Source organism: Tyto alba, unplaced genomic scaffold, assembly GCF_018691265.1.
Source record: "Tyto alba isolate M040663 unplaced genomic scaffold, T.alba_DEE_v4.0 Super-Scaffold_17, whole genome shotgun sequence".
Classification (NCBI taxonomy): Eukaryota; Metazoa; Chordata; class Aves; order Strigiformes; family Tytonidae; genus Tyto; species Tyto alba.
Genome location: NW_024881279.1, coordinates 7,474,259 through 7,496,829, shown reverse-complemented (window position 1 = coordinate 7,496,829; position 22,571 = coordinate 7,474,259). Strand labels below are relative to the sequence as shown.

Here is a 22,571-nt window from a genome sequence, read left to right as displayed (position 1 = left end):
GACATGAGAAAGCTGGGTGACCCCAAAGAGCTAAGGCATCGTTATCTGCAAGGGGTGGAAGTCACGGATCATCATGTCAGCAAGGATGAAACCACTGAGCTGCTGTGGTCACTGCTCCTGAGCCTGTAGCTGGTGAGAGGCTAAAATAGGCTCCATCTCATAAACATGGGTGGCTAGAGTAACAAGAGCTCTGTCCTGATACAGATACTGCAGCACACTCTCCCAAGACTGGACTCGGTCACCCCACTGTATTTACAGCTCATTTTCCTTCTGGGAGGGCATAAGAAAATGCAGTCAAGGCTTTTTGCAAGGGATGCAAATGGAGACGTGCCCACCTCTCTCCTGGCGAGTACATGGCTGAACTGCCAAAGAGCTGTAAGTGTTCTTCTGCCTGAGCGAAGAAACCTCCAAGAGCAGCCTGATGAGCTCAGTACAGCACTGCACGGCCAGATGGCTTCTGGATCAGAGCTGACTCATGCCCACCTAGCTCAGAGTCAGGCAAAACATACAGATACCTAAAGTATGCTGGTAGAAGGCACCCCTTCTACCGCTGTTAACTGCATTCACAGCAAGGTAGCTAGCTGTATTGGTGAAAAGCAAAAAGTATTCTGCCAAACTGCTGTAATTATAATGCTGCAGAACTGAAATGGTAACAGGCCTGAGTTACACTAATGAACAGAAAAGCATCAGACAGGTCAACTCCCAACTGAGCCCCAAGAGGATGTGATCACTGAGGGAGCAGAACAGAGTCAATTCTTCCATTTTTGCTGTGACAAAGGATGCTGAAAGTAAGCTGTGGATAAGCTGGTGGTATAAAGGGAAGGGTGATAGATTCAAACAGTACAGCAGTGGCCTCAGACAGGAGGAGGGACTTGTGCATTTGCTTTTCACTAAAGCAGTGTCTATTTTTCCAGGCTGGCTTGGCTTCTTGGTAAACTACAGATTGGAAAAGCTGGGAAACATGAGCTCTGCCCGGTCTCTGCTGCAGACCACCATTTTCAGAGTAATGATTAAAGATAAAAAAGGTGAAAAGGAAGAAAATAAAGGTGAACTGTAACCAAAAAGCCCCTTAAATTGACTGAAGCAGAAATGGAGACTGCTTTAGCAAAGCTGTGAATTGGCAGCATTAGCAGGTGATGAACGTGGCCATGTTATCTAATATGGTAGAACACACATCATGCATATTTAATAGCATTGTTTAGCTTGTATTTGTCACAGCATTACAGCTAGAGGCTGTTTCTAAAGCCATGGGTAGCAACAGAGAGGTTATAATTGAATTCTAGGGCTTTTGACTGGAGGTCACACATACAGACAAACATACAAAGCACTGATAGTATAAGACTTCTGTGCGTTCCCTGTTTTCAGACCTTGAATGATAAAGCAAGTCAGCTGCTAGAAGTATTTGCTGAGCGTTCATCATGTTTGCAGATTAACTCTAAGATCCTAAATTATACATGCTTATATGCAAATGTGAGGAACATGCAACACACGTAGCTGAGACACGAAGGATGAAGCTTATGGTGGAGGCAGAAGAACAAATGGATAATATCTAGCTAGGAAAGAGAGAAAGGGAAGGCGCATACAGCAATGGGGTCAGGAGGACAGGCAATGAGTTGTGTCATCTTTCCAGAGCAGGTATTTAAACTCTGATCACTGTTCTCCCTGAAATGGCAAATGCTGACCCGTAAAAGAATTAATGGTAATTATTTTTTGTATTGCAATAGTATCTCCAAAACCTACTCAGAAATCAGCATCTGCATCACTTCCAGACATGTGAAGTGTCTCCATATGCTTAGATGCCTATAAAACCCTTGCACCAGAGCTGCAGATTTTCTCCATTATTTTCTTGCCCAGGAAAGAAACTTAAGCAAGCTAACAGAGATTTATGACTAGTACCAAACAGAAATGTCCTGAGTAGGTAGCAGGCTTCAAGGAAGAGCTTTAGTTTGTTCCAGCTTAACATTTAACATGTCTACTCAGCTTCATGCATCTCTCTTCAGGTTGGACTAGTGCTTATGCTGTCCTGGTGCAGCTCTCGGCTCCTAGTCCCACTCACCATCAACTTTGAGGGAACGGGGGATGTTGCACAGGGGCTGTGTGACTATCTGGCAGATCATTTCTCCAGTAGATTTCTACTCAGGAGGCTACCTCTCTGCCCATTTTCTATCAGATAGGCTACAAAACCCATCAGGCTGAGCTCATCTTAGATTACAGCCCTTCCCAGGCTGACTTGAAGGAGACAAAATTTATCTTCTGGGAATACAAGTGGGAAAACAAAAGCAGATCCTCTCCCCAGCAGTCTGGGCAGCAGGTGGGCCTTTTCCCTTTGCAGGAACAGGCCAGTGAAATTCTGAAGTAGAACAAAGCCCTTTCGGATTAAAACAAGTAACTGAAGCTGCAGCTTGAGTTGCTGACACAGACAGCTCAGCTGTGTCTGCTGGAGAGGAAGGTACAGATGTCAGGCTGCCACCATAAAACAAAAAAGCCAGGTAAACTGATGACTGAGTCCTAGAAGAAAACACGGAAGCCGGAAGCAAGACCTAGAAGTTTACATATGTAAAATACATACACAGTTGTTTCTTTCATCAAGAAACATAATACAATCCTGAATCAGATGTTTCCAGCAAGATTTTTATCCCCTATCTCATTCATTGTGAGTGCTCACGTACCATGGGACTACCCTTACTTGCAGCAGCACTTAAAAGAGATGACCTCTCAGGAAAAAGGGCCACTGCTGTTAACAATAACTCCACTTGAATTGTTAATTATTTTCATCTTTCAAATACCACATATACCTGGGCTAATTGTAACTATTTAGGTCTTTGTGTGCCTCTGCTGTTCAGTCACATTCTTCCCCTAGAAGTGGCTCTACCTGACTTCCTGCTGGATGTGTCAAGTTTCAAGTCAGGCAGGTCTTTTGCCTATGCTTAATAGCAATTACATATTTGCAAAAAAGTCATATGACCTTTCTTCTAACACTGGAAAAATATGCATGCAGCAGAACTTCTTGCCGGTATGAACACAGGATGATTTTAATTTCCTAAGAGACCTCTAATGTCAGAATTCTGTTTGACTATAATAAATATACAATCAAGAATATATTGGGCAAAACGGGCTTTATTTATCACTGAAAATCAGACAGCAAGAAAACAGCCCGTACAGCCCACTTCAAAGCCAGGAAGTCATGTGGATCTGTGGATCACGATGTGTAAACAACAGAGAACCTATTTTCCATCATTATTCAAATGCAGGAATGGGGACTAAGACCAATCAGACTAATAAAATGACACATCCTAAATGTATTCCAGTGTATGATTATTAATACTCATTAGAAGACAAAAATGATCATTAACTGTCAGAAATACAAAGGCTTCAACAGGGATTAGCAAAGGGATTTGTTTTACACTAACCACTCGGTCAGAAACAAAAGCTGTGAATAGATGCCACACCTCCACAGTCCTAAAGTCACCACTTATCTGTTCAATTGCACTGGCTCCCTTACAGGTATTTTAATCTAACGTTGTTTTAGCTAATGATTCCTTATAACAGTACTTTGCAGAGGGAATTGCTCTGGTTAGGCATCAAACGATTGGACTTCAGGGTGCATGTGAAAGAGTGGCCATTTCGTATCCCCCTGCCAGGTCACTTGCTGATTTCCAATCAGAGATCCACCAAATCAACCTGCCTGCACAAACAAACAGTCACTCTGGAAGTACGCTCTGGAAAGGTCAGGGTTGGCAGGTTTTCAGGCGCTGCGGTTACTATCCCCATTGTTCGCGTTTCCGCGCCAGGCCTCGCAAAAAAAAAAAAAAAAAAGGCGTCATTCGGGCGGTGCGAGGGCAGCCCGAGGAAGCCTTTCCCTGCAGCCCAGGCCGCGGCCTGCTCGGCCGCCATCTCGGCGCAGGGGCCTCCCCCTGCCCGGCCGTGGGGGGCCCCTCGCTACTTCCTCCGCTGCCTCCAGTGCTTGGCAGCGCGGCCTGACCCCCTCCCGCTCCAACCCCTCACGGCGGAGGGGCTGCGGCCTGCTCCCCGCGGGACCGGCCCGACCAGGCCGCTCGTCCTTCCTCTTCCCCCCCCCCCACCGTGCCCCGCCGCGGCGGGAGGCGGAGCCCAGCCCACCTGAGGGCGGCGGGCGCTACTGCAGTGCGCGGAGCCGCCGGTTCCCCCGCTGAGCCGCCGGAGCCCTGCCGTGAGCGGGGGGTGCGTGTGTGCGCTTGGGGAAGGTGGAGGGGGTGAACGGTGGACAAAGCCGCCGCCATGTTTGGGGTTTGGGTAGAAAAACAGGCGAGGCGGGTCCTCAACCGCGGGCGGGAGCGGGTGGGTGAACTGGTTGGTTGACCGCGGCCCACCGGGCCGGTGCGCGGGGCTTCGCCGCCCTCAGCCGCCGGCCATGGCCGGTGTGGGACCCCCAACCCCTCACAGGGCGCCCGCGGGAGCGCGCGCGCGCGCGCACACCCCCCCCCCCCCCCCACCCTTCCCGGTGCGCGCCCGCCCGCCGAGCGCGAGGCCGCCGGACGTGACTGGCTGGTTTTTAACTCGTCACGTTGCGATTGGCTGGCGGCCGGGGGGAGGGGGCGAGGCGGGCGGCGCGTGACGGCGGGGCGCTGCGCAGCGCGGCCGCGCGGGTATTTATAGGCGCGCGCGCGGGGGGCGCTGCGCAGCCGGAGCTGAGCGGGCGGGTCAGCGGCGGGCCGGGCCTGGGTCGGCGGTTTCCTCGCGCCTCATTCCCCCCTCCCCCCCATCCTCCTCCACACCGGGAGTCGGGAAATAAGCGACCGAAAAGCTTCGATCCGCTGGAGCGTTCCTGCGGCGGCCGCTGCTGAGCTTTTGTTTCCGTTTTCCGCAGCGCCCGAGCGCCCCCCCCCCTTTCCCACAGTACGAGCTTTGTCTTCCCTCGGCCCGTGTGGGGAAGGCGCGGCCAAGATGGACCCTTGTCACACCGAGGAGACCGAGGGCGAGATCCCCGGCTTGGGTAAGGCCCGTTGGCGGGGGGTGGGGAGGCGGTGGCGGGGGGGGTGGGGTGGGGCGGGCAGGCCGGCCGTTGCGGGTGGGGGGAGGGGCGGCCAGTCCCGCCCGATCCGGGGCCGCTGAGCCCTCGCCTCGGTGCCTGGGGACGGTGGGAACCGCGCACCCGCGTTATCGGCGCGGCCGCGGGCTGAGGGGCGGCCATGGCGGCGGGGGCACGGCCCGGTGCGGCCGCGTGCGCCGCTCCCTTCCCCTCCCCTCCCCCCCCCCCCCCCCGCCGCCGCGTGCGTCGTGGCGGCCGCGGCGCTCGGCGGGGGCGGGAGCAGTGGCGGGGCGGCTGCTGGCCTGCCTCGGCCCCCGGGGAGAGGGCTGGCGGCTTCCCCCCCCCCCCCCAAACCTGCCGTTACCGGGGTGGGGGGGGTTTGTTTACTCCCGGGGAAGGTCGTAAACAAGAAACGTGTAAATCGCAGTTTATTGCAGGTGGAACGTTGCGGCTACAGTAACGTCCCTCCTTAAGTAGCTGTGATAACAGCCATTCAATAAAGCAGAAGTTGAAAGTAAAGGTTTCTGGACGCCATAACAGTCTCGTCTTAAAATGGTGAACTATGCCAGGTATTGCAAAACAGCCCTGCCTCGGCGCCTGCTATCTCTATTTACTGGATTGCCAGCCGTTGATAACCAGTTAACTCCTCTGTTCTTAAAGCCAGTTATTAGTCAATATTATTTTGAAATCTTTATTAAACAACAGAGAATATACACAAAGTACATTATCAAAGCACCCCAGATGTTTTAACTATACAGAAAATTCTGTCAAAACCCACACAGGTCAGACAAGCAAAAAAAAAGCCCAAACCAAATTCTGTGCTTGAATCTTGCCTTGAAATAAGCTATGCAACTCATACATTCAGTTAAAGTAAATTGTCCTAAGAGCGTGCTGATCTTAGGTTTAACTCTTGAACTTCAGAGACTTGACATTCAAATGAATTTTCATTATCTTAAGAAGCCAGGAAAGACTTGACCTGTAAGAACAAGTGTATATATTTGATGCATTAAAAGAAAAGCTAAATCATCAGGTTCTTCCCTTTTTTGGGGAAGAAATGAATTGTTACTGTACAGCCTGCAGTGCTGTTCTGCCTTCACGTGTAATTTCTGACTTGAAATGCTTCTCAGTATAGCAGATGGCTGTGCTTCCAAGACTTGCAACTTAATACTAGGTAGAACTGAGTAACTTAATTACTCAAAAATAACAAGTAGTTAGGAAAGGTAACTTCTGGAATACTTTACAAGTTACTTCATTCAAGAAAAATGAATTTTCCTTCACTAGGTAGCTCTTTCCTAGGAGGAGAGGGATTGTCTGAAAGCTAAGCCAAAGATTTGGTAGCACTTTCAGCATGGTGCTATACCCACTGCCCCAAGCTGAAAGGCGAGCTGACCTTTTCATATGCTGGGTGGTAAAGGGAGTTTGGTGGAGACAACACTGGTGGCCTTTCAGTGGGGCAAGTTAAAGTTAGCAGGTACGAGTGTGGTCTTGTTCATAAGTCAACTGCTAGTTTCCATGAGGATATAACTTAACAACAAATAGCTCCACAACTGAACATTGTGCCCCCTTTCCCAGTTCATATAGAGCTATTTAATTGGGAGAATTAGGTTTCGCTTGAAGGAGTCATTCTTCAGTTATCTCAAATTAATGACCCAGAACAAGATGAAGAAAATGGTTTATACAGTTTGCTAGGAGGGCACTGCTTTTTTTTCAATCTTAGTAGTCTGGTTGGGGCAGTGGGGGAAAGTTTAAAGTGTCCCAGGTAGTGAAATAAGTAATGTTACTGTTCTGCTTGGAGTGTTGGGGATGGGATGCTCCAGCAGAAGAATTTCATTGGGCATTTACTTCCTAAGTCTTGCCTTTCCTTGGAATTTGCAAACACCATTTTGACTCAAATGACCTATTTACTCCTTTGTTTCCTCAAATGGCTGTTGACTCTCCCTCCCAACTCTTAGAAGTGTCACTTCATGCATTTAGAACTATGTACAAGGTTCAGTTAGCTCTGCATTTATCAGATGTGTTGTGCTCTGTCCAGGAAGAGCTTAGAATGCAAGGGGGGCATAAATAGCTATAAAGTGACTGCAGGAATTTTCGAAGGACATCATGGCTGACATGGACAGTAACATTCTGTGAACTATTTAATGAGCAGTATGGCAGTGTAGTCTGACTGCTAGAGCTGCCAGTGTATTGCAGCCCCCACAATTGCCCCTCTTCTAAAAATAACTAATTTTCCCCTGAATTGTGAGGATGAGGTGGGGTTGTTTTTTTTTTTTTTTGATGGAAAGCAAAAAGCCTTTTCTGCAGCTATGTAGTTTCCCAAGTCTGAAGGAGCCTGCATGAACCCCAAGGAAATGCCACATTAGAACTTTTAAGAATGTAAATTGATTAACTTTTAGCTATTACAGCAGAAGAAAAGCAGATGACGAAACATTTAATAACTTACCTTTTCAATCAGGTACTCCTGTTTAATCTTATCATTCTTAAAATCTTCATTAACATCCAAAACTAAAATGGGAATCTCTTTAAGGTTGTCAAAATCAACTCTGTTAAATGGAAGAACATCATGGTAGTAAAAATGGTATAAAATACTGTACATAAAACAACCCGGCTCTTCCAGTTGCTTTCCAAGTCATCCTGAGGGTGCAGCATTACTCAGATTACCACATGCACCTGAGATGTTAATGCTTGATGCCTGTGACTGTAATATACATCCCTAGTCAAGTCTGTCCTTAATTACTCTTGTATAACCCAGTCAACATTGTGTCACCATAACTTTCATGTATTTCACAAATCTCACTCAGAATTATTTGCTATTTTTATTGCACAAGTGTGTGTGGGGGGAGATAAGTTTATGCTTCATATTTCCTTTACGTCATTCTTGCTATGGAATCAAATATCAGGAACATGATTTTGATAAGAGGGAGTATTTTTTAAAATACCAATTGCCATTTGTCTCCCCCACCTAGTTAACTGCTAGTCCATTTACTAAGGTGTCGTTTTAAAGCTTCCTTTTGCAGGGATGACATCTTTAACAGGCTATAATGCCTCAGATATAAGCAAGACCATTTTGGCTACAAGTTAGGAGCAGGTGGGGAGCAGTAGTTTTGCAACTGGATGTATTATTCTCATAAAGCAGTTGTTATTCTCTCTTCTGTGTGAAAAGCATGTCTAAAATGCAGTAAGTGTGCTGAACAACATTCTTGACTTGTGTTTGCAGACTTAAGTGTTCCTATGAAAAACACAGGAAGTGCTTGCTCACAAGTTTGGAATGGGTACACAATGTAAATATTCCCAAAATTCCACAATATGCAGTGCCTTCTTGTCTCATAAGCATTTGGGTTATCCTACATGAAACTTAGGAAAGTAGATGTGACTGATAACATACTTTTCCTGGAATTGTAATGCTTCCCATTCAGTAGAGTATTTCAGGCTTCTCCAGGCGAAAAATCTAAAATCTGTTTTCACTTTTAAAGATTCCTTACATGGGAAAGCTAGTAAGTGTCATTAAGGAAGTTGGGGGGAAGGTATGCAGAGGTCACTTAGTCACTGACCGGGCTTTTTGTTTGTAACAAAACCTGACAAAAGCCTTTCTGATCATTGTTTATTTTGAAGCTAGGATTAATATTTAAACCTTGTTGAAATACAGTCACCCTAGTTTAAAGGTAGTTAGGACCTTGTCCTCCCTTACACTGGAACTGGAAGCTGTTAAGTAGGTAACTTACCTGATCAGCCACTGAACAAGATATCAACTCTATCCTATTCAGATGTACTTCCAGTTAAGAAAACTCATATCCTTACTGGAGTTAGAGCTACATAGCCTTTTGGTTGAAGCTAATGCTTAACAAAGGCTTTAAATGAGACGAATTTCCATCTCTCTGCAATTTTAACTTTCCTGCAAAGAGATGACCTTCTCTGCATATAACATAACCATAGTAATCGCATCTGTTACAAGAAACCTAGAGTAGGTCTAAAGATAAGTCCTTCCAACTGTGCCTGAGTGAAGCTAGACATAAGCCTTGGTTTTATCCCTAATCAACTTTAGCATAAGGTAGAAAAGAGCCTTGTCTTTAAGTTGAAACTTGCCTACAGAAAATGGGTTTGTACCTCATAGTCCTTTCATGAAGCCAGGTTTCATGTTTATAGTGGAGGTTTTCCAAATACTCAAGTTCAATTCCTTGTTCCTCCTCTCTTCCTCTCATCTGTAGCCTTTCCATGCATTTCTGAAAAAAAGTAAAAGCTCTGGACATCAATTGTGTTGAAGGCTAAATCAGCTAAACAGATCAAGTGGTCCTTAAATCAGGATAAGTGCTCAACGTTAGTGTACATTAATTTTAAATGCTTGGCTGAGCATAAGTAAGTTCAAACTAGAATAATTTTTCTTTAAAAAAAAACAAACTCGAGCCACTTTAGCTAATGTTAGTAGTTCTTATTAAAATTATCTTCAACTCAAGAATGTATGAAAAGGGAAATCAAACTTCATTTAGAAGTTCAGTTTCAGCCTTGGATCCTTACTGAGTGGTGGGTGCTAGCAACTGCAGCATTTGCTGACCTCAAAATAGCATCTCAGAAGGCAGGCTTTTTAATTTGGTCTTTGAATGAAATCTGAACTTAAAATAGGCTTCCCATTCATTGGGGGGGGGGGGAGCTAATTCACTGTTAGACAGTGCAGTATTATGTCATGAATACTTCAGGTTTTGTACCCTCTTAAGCTTCTAAAAACAAAATTTGGAGCTGAAAATTGTGAACATACCTGAGGTGTGGTTCTTAGGTAGATCATGCCATCCAGTTCTATATCTGATTCAAACTGATTCAAAAGCCATGTGTGCCAGTCCTGATAAATAGCCCACTCTGTTTCATTAATATTTCCAGACTCAAACAGGTTAGAAGCAAATACATATCTGCAATGGAAGACATTAATCTCATGCCAGGAATGACCGAAGCAAACTACTTAAAACACTTCTCAGTAGAATCAGAATCATGGTACTCAAAAATAGCAGCTGCCCACCTCCTACATCTGTAAAATACAGATGTTGAATCAAACCTGCTCCTCGCAGATGATAGTTTAATATCATTGTTTCCCCAGCTCCGTGTGAGCATAAATATCTGGAGCTTTTAATCTGAACTTTAATTACAGTGTGAGAGTAAGTACCTGTCACTGTATACAGATCTCTCAAAAAATTGCACTGGATGTTCTGCTTCATGTAGCTTGGCTGAGACAGGTTTTAATTGTGCCCTTACTCGGCTCAAGCAAGCATAAGTCTGGAATGTATAAGCCCATCTTGTGGGTTTATCATAGAGCATTTGAAGTAGATTTCCTCCACTCTTCTGAGATGTTGAAAGTTCCTAGGGGACAAGAGAGAAAACTTAATACCAGCATATTTGCAGGACTTTATTTTTCATGATCCAGAATTTGGTGCATTGAAATAAGAATTAATGCCATTTTTTTTAGGAAAATGCTTAGGCACAGAAATAAAGATACTTGTTTCTCAGCTGATGGTAGTCTTTATGACAGCTTCTTTAAAGCAGGTTGATCAGTGAGTTGGAGACTTTAATGTCATTCCTGTGGGGTAGGGATGGTTATTTGGAATATGCATTCAACAGCGTCTTCCAAGTAGCCTTTACAATTTCTGAGTGGTCAACTGGTATGATAGCGGGGATGACTCCAGATGCTCTAGACTCAGAATAACTGAATTTTGGGATGGCTTCCTGGCCAGTCACTGCTGTTTCTTCCATGCCACATCTCCCCAAGCTTCCCAACTCCAGCACCACCTACCTCATACTCATCTTCTGCTGTCTGGATGTTGCACCACTTGGCGATGGGTTCCGGGATGATCTCCCACTCATCGCTGTGTTTTTCTAGTAGCCTGACAAATGTTGACTTTCCTGCAGCTGCAGGAGATTTGAAAAGGGAGTAGGTTAGGCTGGTCTTACTAATAAAGATACAGTGGCAGTTGTGAGTTTAAGGAGGCTGTAGGCAGTGTTTGAGGCCCTGTTTGAGGGCCAGAGCTGCTTGGGGTGCTGGGAGCGGGGCTGGGGAAGAGCTGGCGGGGCCGCCTGTACGGTGCTAGGCGCACCTTACGAGTAAACAGCTCTTATCTCCAGCGCCAGAAGGCCGAGCCTCGGCCGGGCAGCAGATAAGGAGCCGGAGGAGGATGCGCCTCCATTTTAGGAGCCGGCTGAGCCGCGGGCGGGGCTTGGCGCGGCATTGTTTGGGAGCCGGGGGGGGGGGGGGGAGAAGGAGGCTGCGCGCCTGCGCGGCGCCGGGCTGAGCGGGGGAATGGCGCCGCGCATGCGCGGCAAGCCAAGGCGGGCAGGCGGGCGGCTGGCGCAGTTGCGGGCTGGAGCGCCGCATAGGGGCCGGGCGCGCGCGAGCAATGCCCCTCGGTGCTTGGGCAGATGGGGGCGGAAATATTTCCCGAGCCAGGGAAAGACGGGGTGTTTAAGCGCTTTAAGCCCACCCCCACGGCCGGTAGCCGCGAACGGGGACGCCGCGTCCTCGCTGTAACGGACACCGGGCGGCGGGGTTCCCCTTCTCCTCCCCCGGGCGATGGCGCCAATTCCCCAGTGTCGCCAGGAGCGGGTCTTGGCGCGGCGGCAGCGGCTGAGCTGCTCCCTCAACAAGATCCACCCTCGCCTGCCCGGAGAGGTGGGTGGAAAAGGCTCCTCGGCCCCGCTTCCGCAGCATCTCCGCCATCCACACCGCCTCCGGGCGCTCCCGTCCCGAGATGTCCCGTCTCCCTCCACGACTTCCCTCCCCCGCCGCCGGGCTCACCGATGTTCCCCTCGATGGAAATCTTCCTGAGGCGCTTCTGGAGGCTGGAGTCGAGCGAGCTAGCGGGGCTGCGGCAGTGCCGCTTGGCAGGGGTGGACATGGCGGCAGCTGACGGGGCTCTCCCGGCTGCTCTGGCGCACTTTAAGTGTCCCGCCAGCCGAGGGGCGGGATGGCCGCCTCCCGCCACCACTCCCCGGGAAGAGGCGGAGGCGCTGCCCCCTCCCCCGCCGCGGCCGTGCTCCTTCCGCCGCCGTTCCCGCCCGGCTCGCGGAGCCTGCTAAAGGGGAGGGGGGGTTCAGCGAGTGAAGCCACGCAGAGCTGCTTTGTTAGGAAGTCACCGTAAAACGGTTCTGCTTACTGATATAATTTGCATTAAGTTGCAGGAGTTAGTTGTTTATATCTAAATCAAACTTGAGACTATTTTTATTTTTTTTTTATGTGTGTATGTGTGTTGTTTTTCAAAAAGCCTCCAGTTCTGGGGAGGTAGTTGTTAGCGGTCCCAATTGGTATCTGTTAAACGAAACGTTTTACACAGTTACGTGAGGGATGAGGCCACGTAGATTTGCAGGCAGTGAAATGGCTCATCCTCAGGCTCAGTTCTGGTATTGACTGAAAGGGTTGGACGCTGCTCTGAGCAGCTTTGCTTCCAAAATTCCTGTGTCAATGCTGGCATGCCTGGGGTGTATTGGAGTCTGCTTTAATTCCTCCGTGGGCAAGTTGAAACATGAACCGCTTGTTATTTTCAGGGTAAAGACGGGATGGCTGACTAGTAGATGATAGTTTTTATGAGTAGAACTATCTGAGGCTGTGTGACCACAGTTATTACTGTAAATTCCTGTTGCCTCTATAATAATGAGATTCAGGGTGAAGTCTAGCTAGGTCTGGTGTGTTTGGAGGAGATGGGAGGGAGTTATATTTTCCTTTCTTTTATGATAATTGTGACCCATGTCTCTTCTTTCCCCGTCTCCTCCAAACACACCAGGCTTCAGTGACCGAAGCGAGCAGATTGTGTCACGTGGGGTAGCGTCAGCATTTGAAGCTGGTAAGTGCTAGTTCCCACACACCTCTTTGTTCAGCTGAACTCCTCACTCTCCGTGCAACGCGATGCCGTGCTGGTGCGAGGCGGGGGTGTGTGTGTGGGTGTGTGTGTGTGTGTCGGTAACGGGAACCGGGGCCCCCCCCACTCCCGCGCACCCCAGTGGACGGACGGATGGGGGGGGGGGGGCGGCGGGGAAAGCAGTGAGGTCTCCCGAGCATGCGCAGTGTGGAGAGCGGCGCATGCGCGCAGGCCCGACCCGCGCTCTGCGCGGGAGTCCGCGCCGTGGCTTTGTTCAGATAAAGGGGGGCGGGAATGGTAAGGCAGACGACGCATGCGCACAAACTCCCGGGGGTGGCGGTACCGCGGTAGAGTAGCGAGGACGCATGCGCAACTTGGCGGGGAACGTTTGCGTCGCGGTTGTGTGTCCCCGGGGCGGAGCAGCGCCGTGGAGCTACAGAGCATGCGTAGGTGGGTCCCTCGGGGGCGGGGCGGCAGCCCGCCGGGGGGGTTGTGCGCATGCGCCCCGCGCCTTCCCCCCACTCCCCCCACCCCCCTCCCCCCCACACCCCCTTGCCAGCCACGCCGAGGCCCCACTCGGGAGCCGGTGAGCAGCGCGGGCAGCCCGCGGGCCTCGGCGGCCGCTCGCCGCTCTCCTGCCGCCCGCGGGTGCTCCGTGCCTCGACGGGGACTGCGAGCCGTCGGGCCCACCAGAGCAGTGCCTGGGGCTGGGGTTCTTTGTGCGGCGGAAGGCCCTGCCCAGCGGAAGCGGGAGTACCCGCCGCCATTTCCTAGCGCGCTCTCGCCACAGGCTCGCCCGCTCGCTGCCGCCTGACTGGGACTAGGCGCTCTCCGGACAGCGGATCAGGCTCGGAGCCCTAGAACCACCGCGGAGCCCCACCATGTGTGCGTGCGGGGATGGGGCTGGGCGCGGGCCGGGGGGGCGGGCCAGGCGTGCGCCGGGCGGGAGCGGCTCCGTGTGTGTGAGGTGGGCAGCGGTCCGAGGTAGAGGAGGCTTGGGCGCGGGGGGGTAGAGGCCAGGGGGGCCGCCGGGCGCTCTGAGGGGGTGCGGGTGGCGGCCGTGCTGTGCGGAGTCTCAAAGAGCCCGTTTTGGTCTTCTCTAGCAACCACAGAAACCGAGACGGAGCCGAGCCTCACCCCCAATGTGATGCTCAACACGGAGAGCAGCGAGGGTTATGTGGTGAAAGTCAGGGGGCTGCCTTGGTCCTGCTCCACCGAGGAGGTGCAGAGGTTTTTCTCCGGTAAGCAGAACTGTGGGGAGATAGGGGTGTGGGAGAGGGGTTGGGCTCTGGTGTCAATTCTTGGTTTCTCCTGGGGACACTGTGCCAGTGGGAATGCTGTAGTGATCAGTTCCAGAAAGCATTTAGGGCACTTTAGTACCTGGTGAAGTTCGGAATGCAACAAGTGCCTCACCTAGGATGCAGTATGGAAAGCTATGCTTTTGCTAGTGTGAGCTAGACACAAGGAGTTTAGTGTGTGAGTTGCAGGGATAGCCACGACTGCCTTATCTTCTTGAGCAGCCAGAAGAGAGAAGCTACCATTTTAAAGAAAACTTCAGAATTCTTGGTTCAGGTTGAACTAAAAGAGTTTAGTACTCACTGTTGTCCTAATGGGCTCTCTTGTGTTAAGTTCTTACTGTGTTGTGTATTTCCCCCAAATTATTAGTGTCCTGCAGTAATAAATAGTGGTGATAAATACATGATTTCTGCAACGACCGGAGGTCTTAACTTTGCTTCAGGAGTTTGGCATGTTGGTTCTGATTTAGTGCATTATGCTTATACTGTTACTACTCCTTATTTTGCTTCATGCTCACGAGAAAGTCTTAAGTCATGATCAAAAGCAGATAGCATGTTCAACTTGACTTGAGACAGCAAAGCTTTGGAAACATAGCTAATTTGCATTTACGGTTAATGTTTTACTAATCTTCAGTCTTGACAAGAAGGGCAACTTGATTTTAGTTAGTCCCTTAATTTATTGGTCACTATGAAAGTTACAACAGGAATACTGCTGATTCTGTCTTAATATAACTTGTTAGTTTTTTCCTTGTCACGATGTTCCTGCAGTAATGAAATCAATTCCTGTCTTCCTGTTTCATTTTCAGATTGCAAAATTCTGAACGGGGCTTTGGGTATCCGTTTCATCTACACCAGGGAGGGCAGACCAAGCGGAGAAGCATTTGCTGAACTTGAGTCAGAGGAGGATGTGAAATTGGCACTGAAGAAAGACAGAGAAACAATGGGACACAGATACGTTGAAGGTTTGACTCAGTTGGCCTAGTACCTGACTAAATGTGTTTTGTGCTTGAGGGGTGTTTGGCCATTTGCTTTTCTGTTTCTTTAAAATGCATGTTGAGAGGACGAATGGACTTGTATATCATAAGTTGACTAGTTTCAAGGCAAATGACTTTTAAAACTTATGCATATTCCAGAATGCATTAATTCTAAGTGCCTTTTACAGTTTTCAAGTCAAACAACGTTGAAATGGATTGGGTTCTGAAGCATACTGGTCCCAACAGCCCTGATACGGCTAATGATGGTTTTGTACGTCTTAGAGGACTCCCATTTGGCTGTAGTAAAGAAGAAATCGTACAGTTTTTTTCAGGTATGTGGGAGAAAGTAGTAGCTATAGCATTATTGGTCTATGCTTTAAAAACCAACAAACTACGGATTGCCCGATAGTACCTCCAACGCCATACTGATGGGTATTAAAACTAAAGCAAATCTTCATTAGTTATCTGGGTTTGAGAGGTCAATTCCTGACGTACTTGGTTGTCACGTAATCAAGAGAACTCCAAAAAGCTGCTCTAATTTATACTTGGTGGGACATACTGTTCCGAGTAAGGATAGCATAAAACAAGTGTCTTGGCTTCTAAATGGGAAGTGAACAATTTAGATGGGAGGTTATTTCTTCCACCCACAGTCTTAGCTGGTTCATGCTGTTCAGTGAAAGATGTAGGACACCCTTACTGCTGGGCTCAGTACAAGGAGCAGGATCTGTGGAAGGGCATGCATCTTACAACCTCCTGTAAATGTAGCTATAGTATTGAATAAAGTTTCAGGAAGAAAATAACCTGCTGAACTCTACCCAAGTAAAGATTTCCCCTCTTCCCTTTCCTGGAGGGGGAGGAAACCCCTTGATGTTGTCTAGCTTAAAGTTTTTTATGGATGAAGAGATACTGTCTTGTACTGACTCATTACCACTTTTTTGCAGCTGTTGTATGTTTTAGGAACTGGAAAACTATTATAAATGCCAAAGAATGAGATCTGTTGATATACCTAGGATTTAACTTGGTAGTATTTTCAAAGTAGTAGTTTTCTAAATGTGAGCGTTAAAATAAGCTGGAATGTTTTGCTATAACAAGATATGATTGAGGTGACTGCTTTTGCTTTAAAATACAGTAGAAATATTTCCAGTTTTACAACTTCAGAACTTGTTTTTTTGTTTTCCAAATCAGTAATATATTGTGAACAAGAGCAAATCCTAAGCATGTGCATTTTAAGTTGTTTTTCTTACATGGTTGATTCAAGCTTTAAAAACTGTTAATGTGCTTAATATACAAAATGTGCCTCTTCTGTTCAGGAACTAGTATTTTTGAAATTACTTCATGATTTTTTTCTTAATTAAGCACTCCTAAAGATAAAAAAAAAAATGCTGAAACTTGATGTTTGCATAAGACTATTTTTACCTGAGTGACTTCTAGTAAAAATACTTGTTATATATAAAGCTGTTTAACTTGCTGTGTTTGAATATAAGTTATCTTAAAAAGTTCATCTTAAATACTTTCACAGAAATGAAAAGGTTTGTAATATGTGAACTTCTTAATGCACCCTGCATTAGATGCCTTATCTGAGGAGTTGTCCCTGACACTCAGAATGTTTCTGTGTTCTGCAGGGTGGATTAAGAATGTAAACTGAATGGTATGTGATCGTGGATCTCTTTGTTGACGTGCTTTTTCTTCTGGTGTTCTAGAGTCAACATACCATTCACTTACAAGTGTTAAAATTCTGGTGTATTTAAAGCTATAAGAAAAACTCATGACTGGGCTTGTGATGTTAATATTGCCCCCCTACTGGGGTTATTTGTCCTTGGGTTGAAGGGTTGGAAATCGTGCCAAATGGGATAACATTGCCGGTGGACTTCCAGGGGAGGAGTACGGGGGAGGCCTTCGTGCAGTTTGCTTCACAGGAAATAGCTGAAAAGGCTCTAAAGAAACACAAGGAAAGAATAGGGCACAGGTGGGGATGGATGGTTGGTTGGCTATGTCACTTTTCTTATGGTAAACAATTAAATCCATATTCTCTCTTCTGAAAGTGTTAACATCTGAATAGAAATAGTATTTTGATCTCTAACTTGGTGTTAAGTAAAGGGATTGCTAATGTGCATATGGCATAGACTGATCTGTCCAAAACAAAAGATAAAATTGGGCTAAGCTTAAGTGTGCTTTGGAAACTGGGTAATAACAGGAGTGCAAAACTGATAGCTTGAAAGTGACAAAGTTGAGAGACTATGGCTTTAACTCCTCAAATAGCACCAATTATGCCTTTAGCTCTAAAGACATGCACAGTATTCTTTCTACCATAAGAAAATGTGATACTTTCTAAACTTGTTTTATAAGTTGAAATGTAACAAATTTTCTTACTGTATTAATCTTCAATGTAATAAGCATAGCTTTCAAGAAATTGTCACAAAGGGTTTTTATTCTATTTCACTTGTGACTATTTTTCATTGAAGCATGCACTTTTTGCCTACGCTGAATCACTGAAGCATAGGCTGGGATCACTAGCACATGCAGAGATTTTTTTGTAGCATCCTGATGGGTTAAAATCTTGGTGGAGACTGGGTTTTTAACCCTCTCTTTACATTGCCACATGAGCAAACCAGTGCTGAGTTGAGTGGACATCAGTCCCTCCTATGTTTTTTGACTAACACTTCTTAAATTGGGGGGAGGAGGGTGGGGAATCATTATTGCTCCCCCACCCTTAAGGTTGGGATACTGTGAAGTATGAGGAGCATGTAAACCCTTCGGTAATTGTAATTTCTTGAAAATACACTGATTGGGAAGTAATGTAGTGCTTATAATAGTATGTCATTGCCTACCTAATGTAAAGAAACCTGGCTTAAAATATACTGCCAGTTTCGAGGCTATGACTAAATGGCTTGTTTTACTGTGAAGTTGTGAGGTACCTGAGGAAGGAATTCAGGACTGACTTCTCTCTGTGGCAACACTTCTAGGTACATTGAGATCTTCAAGAGTAGTCGAGCAGAAGTGCGCACTCACTACGACCCTCCACGCAAGCTGTTGGCAATGCAGAGACCCGGTCCTTACGACAGACCTGGTCTTACGCGGGGATATAACAGTCTTGGTAGAGGAAGTAGCTTGGAAAGAATGAGGCGTGGAGCCTACGGAGGAGGTAAGTATGCGAAGTCCAAGAGGGAGCTGCTCATCTGAGAAGCAGCAACACTTGGACCTGGTAGTGTCTCCCCTCCTTTGTAACTACTGGTTTGTATATGTCCTTGGCTTTATTTCTTCTAGAAGAAACGAAACTTTATCACGCTAGTTGTCTGCAGTGTGTTCATGTGTATTTGGATCTTTCTGTAGTTGAAATGAACATGTTGTCCAATCTATTTATAGGTTATGGAGGTTATGATGACTACAATGGGTATAATGATGGCTATGGTTTTGGTTCTGATAGATTTGGAAGAGGTAAGATTTCTCTAATAGGAATAGTAACTGAACTTTCAATATGTCTCAAAAGAAACTAAAATACATCTGAAAGACCTAGAATGGACTCTTTTCTCTGCAGGAATGTCGGACCACAGATACGGCGACGGGGGATCCACCTTCCAGAGCACGACCGGCCACTGCGTCCACATGAGGGGTCTGCCTTACAGAGCCACGGAGAACGACATCTATAACGTGAGTTCCAAATCTGCCGTTTTCTTAAATGCATGGCTTTAAGGTTCTCTGATTGTTGTTGGACATGTCAACTGCACTGCAGTTAACGAGCGTTCCTCTCGAGAAAATGACTTGCTGTAAAACTGAATTGTTGCATTGGTGCGTTTTAATCTGTGTGACTGTTTTGTATGTAGTTCTTCTCACCTCTGAACCCTGTAAGAGTACACATCGAAATCGGACCAGATGGCAGAGTAACTGGAGAGGCAGATGTTGAATTTGCTACTCATGAGGATGCAGTGGCTGCTATGTCCAAAGACAAAGCAAATATGCGTAAGTACGACTGCTCTGAATCTGTGGCTTTAGGGAGGATACAGCACTGCCGTGTAGTACGTGTGCTGTAACGGGAATGCAAGAGGTTTTATTGCAGCCTTACTTGCAGTGAGGCAAACTGCCTGGGTTTGGTGTGAAACGCTCTCATGACAACATTTTTTGTCTTCCAGAACACAGATATGTAGAACTCTTCTTGAATTCTACAGCAGGAGGAAGTGGTGGTGCTTACGGCAGTCAAATGATGGGAGCAATGGGTATGTGTAAGCAGTCTAACTGTGCTTTTAAACAAACACTTGATATTTAAAGAAGCTGGCTACTTTTGTACAGCTCCTGCTTATTTTATGCCTGGCATAAAAACTGAAATACAACTTTCTGTCTTAATCACGCAGTCAAGGAATCGGAAGGTGTAGTCCAAGACTGGAACACTAGCACGTTGCCAGGTATATAAACCTTTCGGGAATACATTTGAACAGTTACTAGGTTGAATAAACTGTTGTGTTGACTGTGGTGTGTGTGGTGAGATGAGTGACTCCTGGATCTGTGGTGTGAAGTGGAAGATGCCTGTCCTTGTATTCTCCTTCCCCCTCCCCTTTTTTTTTTGGAGACCAGAACACAGTCTGATGATGGAGGATGTATCTGTGGCACGTGACCTGCCATTCACGCCTGGTCTTGGTGGTGAGGGAAAAATCTATTTGGAATTTGGATAAACTGTCTGAATTGCTCTAGCAAATTCCAAAATTGTTTCAAAATCTAAAATGTGTGTTTGCAACACAAGCCTAAATGATTGCTGCTATTGCTACCTGGTGCTACTATGAAGCAGATACCCTTCTTGACACCCGACTTGTCTGGTTTCTTGGAGATTAAGGTGGTGATTGTTTTTTGGGGGGGTTTCTTCAGGGTAGGGGGGTGGGGGTGGGGGTATGTAGATACACTGCTGTTTCTATAGTACTTCAGATATTTTGTAAGCAAATGCTGATACTTAATTACAGAAAAGTTTTGTGGGAGTATAGACAAGCAATGAGGTGAAGAGCAGTAGTTAGTAAGCTTAAGTAGAGGTGTCCTGTATGGTGAGCTGTAGCACTGCTGTGATGCACAGTTGGTCTGGAACAGGAGTCAGTCTGTCAGAACTGTACAAACGAGTGACCCCAGTTAGGTGTGGGCATGGGGCTGTCCTGAGCAGCCCTCTTGTGTGAGATCACTTAAGTCTCAGTGTGTGCCTTGTATATGCTGGCAGATGGATCCTGCTGTGTGTGGTCAATAGAAACTGCAAAAATAAACCCCTACAGCAAGGGCTTGAGTGTCACAAGCACTTGCTGTAATTCTGTAAATTCTTGTTGCTGCTTGATTGTAGGAATGTTTTCAGAAACCCGGTCATATGCTCTGAGCTTGGAAGAAAGTTACCTAGGTGAGAGAGAGCTAGCGCCAGGGTACGGGGGCTGTTAGGTGGAGGGTGGGTTTGTTGCTAATGAGCAGGCTGTGACAGGCAAGCTCTTAATGTTTTTTGTCCTTAACTTGAAAGGAAGCCAATCGAGTTATGGTGGTCCAGCTAACCAGCAGCTGAGCGGGGGTTACGGAGGAGGATATGGAGGCCAAAGCAGCATGAGTGGCTATGGTAAGAGCATTTCTTCACTGGTTTTAGATGGGCCAGGTGCAGCTGGCTTAGCATGTCTTACGGTGTGCTGTTCACTGGCGTGGAGGGGTTGTGCTACAGACTGGGCTGCATAAGCCCTGAAAGTTGAAGAACTTGGCTGTTGTGAATTTTGTAACTAATGGGGAAGGGGAGGGGGATAGATTTAAAGCAGCATCTTGGGGGTGGGGGGTGGGGGGGTGGGGGTGGGAAATGTGGGAAACTGTTCTGAAAGGGGTAGGAAATGCCAGTGATCTCTGGATTTCCATTGCTCTGGTCACGGTTTCCTTAGTGGGGAAGCTGGAGACCGACCTGGTTGAAATACAGCACAAATGGGGGGATGGTACGTGGGAGGCCGGGTCCTCTCTGCTTCTACAGCACAGTGATGGGAGGTGGAATTCAAAAGGGAGGGGGGTGAGATAGAGCTGGCTCTTTCGTTGAACATCAATAAAGTTAATTTTGAGTATGGAGCTCTAAACTGACACTTTGCAGTATTGGGCCCAGTAGGCGGTATTTACGAGGTGGCCCAGCAAGGACAGGCGTTGGGGGAAGGATGCTACGAATCGGCCTGAACCAGCTGTGAACCTGCTGTCGGTTTTCCCCCTCAGACCCCGGCAGCCAGGGCGCCATGAACAGCAGTTACTACAGCAGCGGGAACCGCGCGTCCATGGGAGTGAACGGCATGGGCGGCATGTCGAACATGTCCAACATGAGTGGTGGCTGGGGAATGTAACCCATCGCTGACTTTTGGTCACATCTTTTTTTAAAAAACAAAAAAACAAAAAACTAAGTTTAACAGTTTTGCAATACAAGCTTGTGATTTATGCTTTACTGTAAGTGAATTCAGGATTGTTATTTTAAAACCTTTCAGGTTCAGTATTTTTGAACATACAGAAATGAACATTCATCTAGGATGTAATAACCAAGTTGAGTAAAGACTATAACTGTTAAACAATTTTGAGCGTTTCTCAAGTTAGTTTTGTTGTAGGAGTGTATTTAAGCAGTAAACGTATTTAGGTTAAAGCTGTTTGAATTATGTTAAATGTTGCTCTTATACCATATTACATCCAACACTGTTTTGAATACATGTTGAAAGAGACATGCTTTTTTGTAAAGAAACAATATAGAAGCTGTGTCTGAAATTCAAAGTGAACATTTGGCATGTTAGTTCTAGTTTATTTCTTTTAATATCCTGTAAGGCACGTTAAAGCTTTTTTTTTTTTAAGTTAATGGGGGAAACATGTTGAGACGCAATACGGCTACTTTAGGATTTTGGTCTTGGTGTTCGTATAAAATTCTGAGGCCTTGATTTAATCTTTCATTGTATTGTGATTTCCTTTTTAGGTGTATTGCGCTAAGTGAAACTTGTTAAATAAATCTTCCTTTTAAAAACTGGAACTCATTCCTTCTTGACCTCCAGCTTCTGTGGGGTAGCTGCACCTGCAGAAATGTTGCTGGGTGCCTGTAGTGCTCGTACCGTGCATCTGCCATGAGCGTTGTGAACTGCTCTTTGGGAGAATTCTCACCCGAAAGCTGGCCTTGGGGGATGTTAAAGTGATGCTTTGGTTCTTGGCTGAGTGGGGTTAGTGAAGAAAACCAGCATCTGGGGTGCCCTGTGCCTTGGTTTGGCGCACCCTGAGGCTGTGCCAGGGCTGTGAAGCTGCACTGGAGGGCTGAGAGGAAAGTCGGGGCTTCCTCGTAGGCATCTCCTCTTGGGGGCCAGAGTGCTGGACTTTGCAGTTTACTGCAACCAGATTGGAACAAATCCCACTTGTTAAATACCACGTTTAAAGATGTGGCTTTATAAGCAGCTGAGTTACAGTTTTTGAGCACTGGAGAATCCCCTGAAATAAGATGGAATTGCCTTCCATCTGTTTGCTGTAG

The 22,571-nt window shown here is 46.9% G+C and overlaps 2 protein-coding genes and 1 long non-coding RNA gene across 16 annotated transcripts; 1 reads left to right on the top strand and 2 right to left on the bottom strand.

Moving 5' to 3' along the window:
* Positions 1–3,101: 3,101 nt before the first annotated feature.
* Positions 3,102–4,464, bottom strand: LOC122153277. The gene is made up of 2 exons (XR_006165124.1): positions 4,120–4,464; positions 3,102–3,793 (listed from the first exon to the last, which is right to left on the bottom strand). It is a non-coding gene; the product is annotated as an uncharacterized LOC122153277 (long non-coding RNA).
* A 184-nt stretch (positions 4,465–4,648) lies between these two features.
* On the top strand, positions 4,649–22,079 carry HNRNPH1 (heterogeneous nuclear ribonucleoprotein H1). 14 transcript variants are annotated; one of them, XM_042790525.1, is made up of 15 exons: positions 4,649–4,972; positions 12,760–12,819; positions 13,938–14,075; positions 14,936–15,091; positions 15,292–15,435; positions 16,931–17,069; positions 18,067–18,245; positions 18,467–18,538; positions 18,639–18,751; positions 18,925–19,060; positions 19,231–19,314; positions 19,450–19,500; positions 20,412–20,465; positions 20,580–20,672; positions 21,296–22,079. In XM_042790525.1, the coding sequence occupies exons 1-15, from the start codon at positions 4,924–4,926 to the stop codon at positions 21,418–21,420; spliced, it is 1,593 nt and encodes a 530-aa protein (XP_042646459.1). In that variant the 5' UTR covers positions 4,649–4,923; the 3' UTR covers positions 21,421–22,079. The 14 variants fall into 14 exon arrangements, with proteins under 14 accessions (XP_042646459.1, XP_042646458.1, XP_042646464.1 ...); XM_042790524.1 differs by having other exon boundaries at positions 18,618–18,751; XM_042790530.1 differs by having other exon boundaries at positions 18,618–18,751; positions 21,195–21,416.
* LOC104356318 (deoxycytidine kinase 2) lies at positions 5,686–12,753 on the bottom strand. The gene is made up of 7 exons (XM_033005960.2): positions 11,778–12,753; positions 10,779–10,894; positions 10,155–10,348; positions 9,756–9,903; positions 9,110–9,225; positions 7,449–7,548; positions 5,686–5,984 (listed from the first exon to the last, which is right to left on the bottom strand). Exons 1-7 carry the CDS (start codon positions 11,875–11,877, stop codon positions 5,961–5,963), a joined length of 798 nt encoding a protein of 265 aa, XP_032861851.2. The 5' UTR covers positions 11,878–12,753; the 3' UTR covers positions 5,686–5,960.
* Positions 22,080–22,571: the final 492 nt, after the last annotated feature.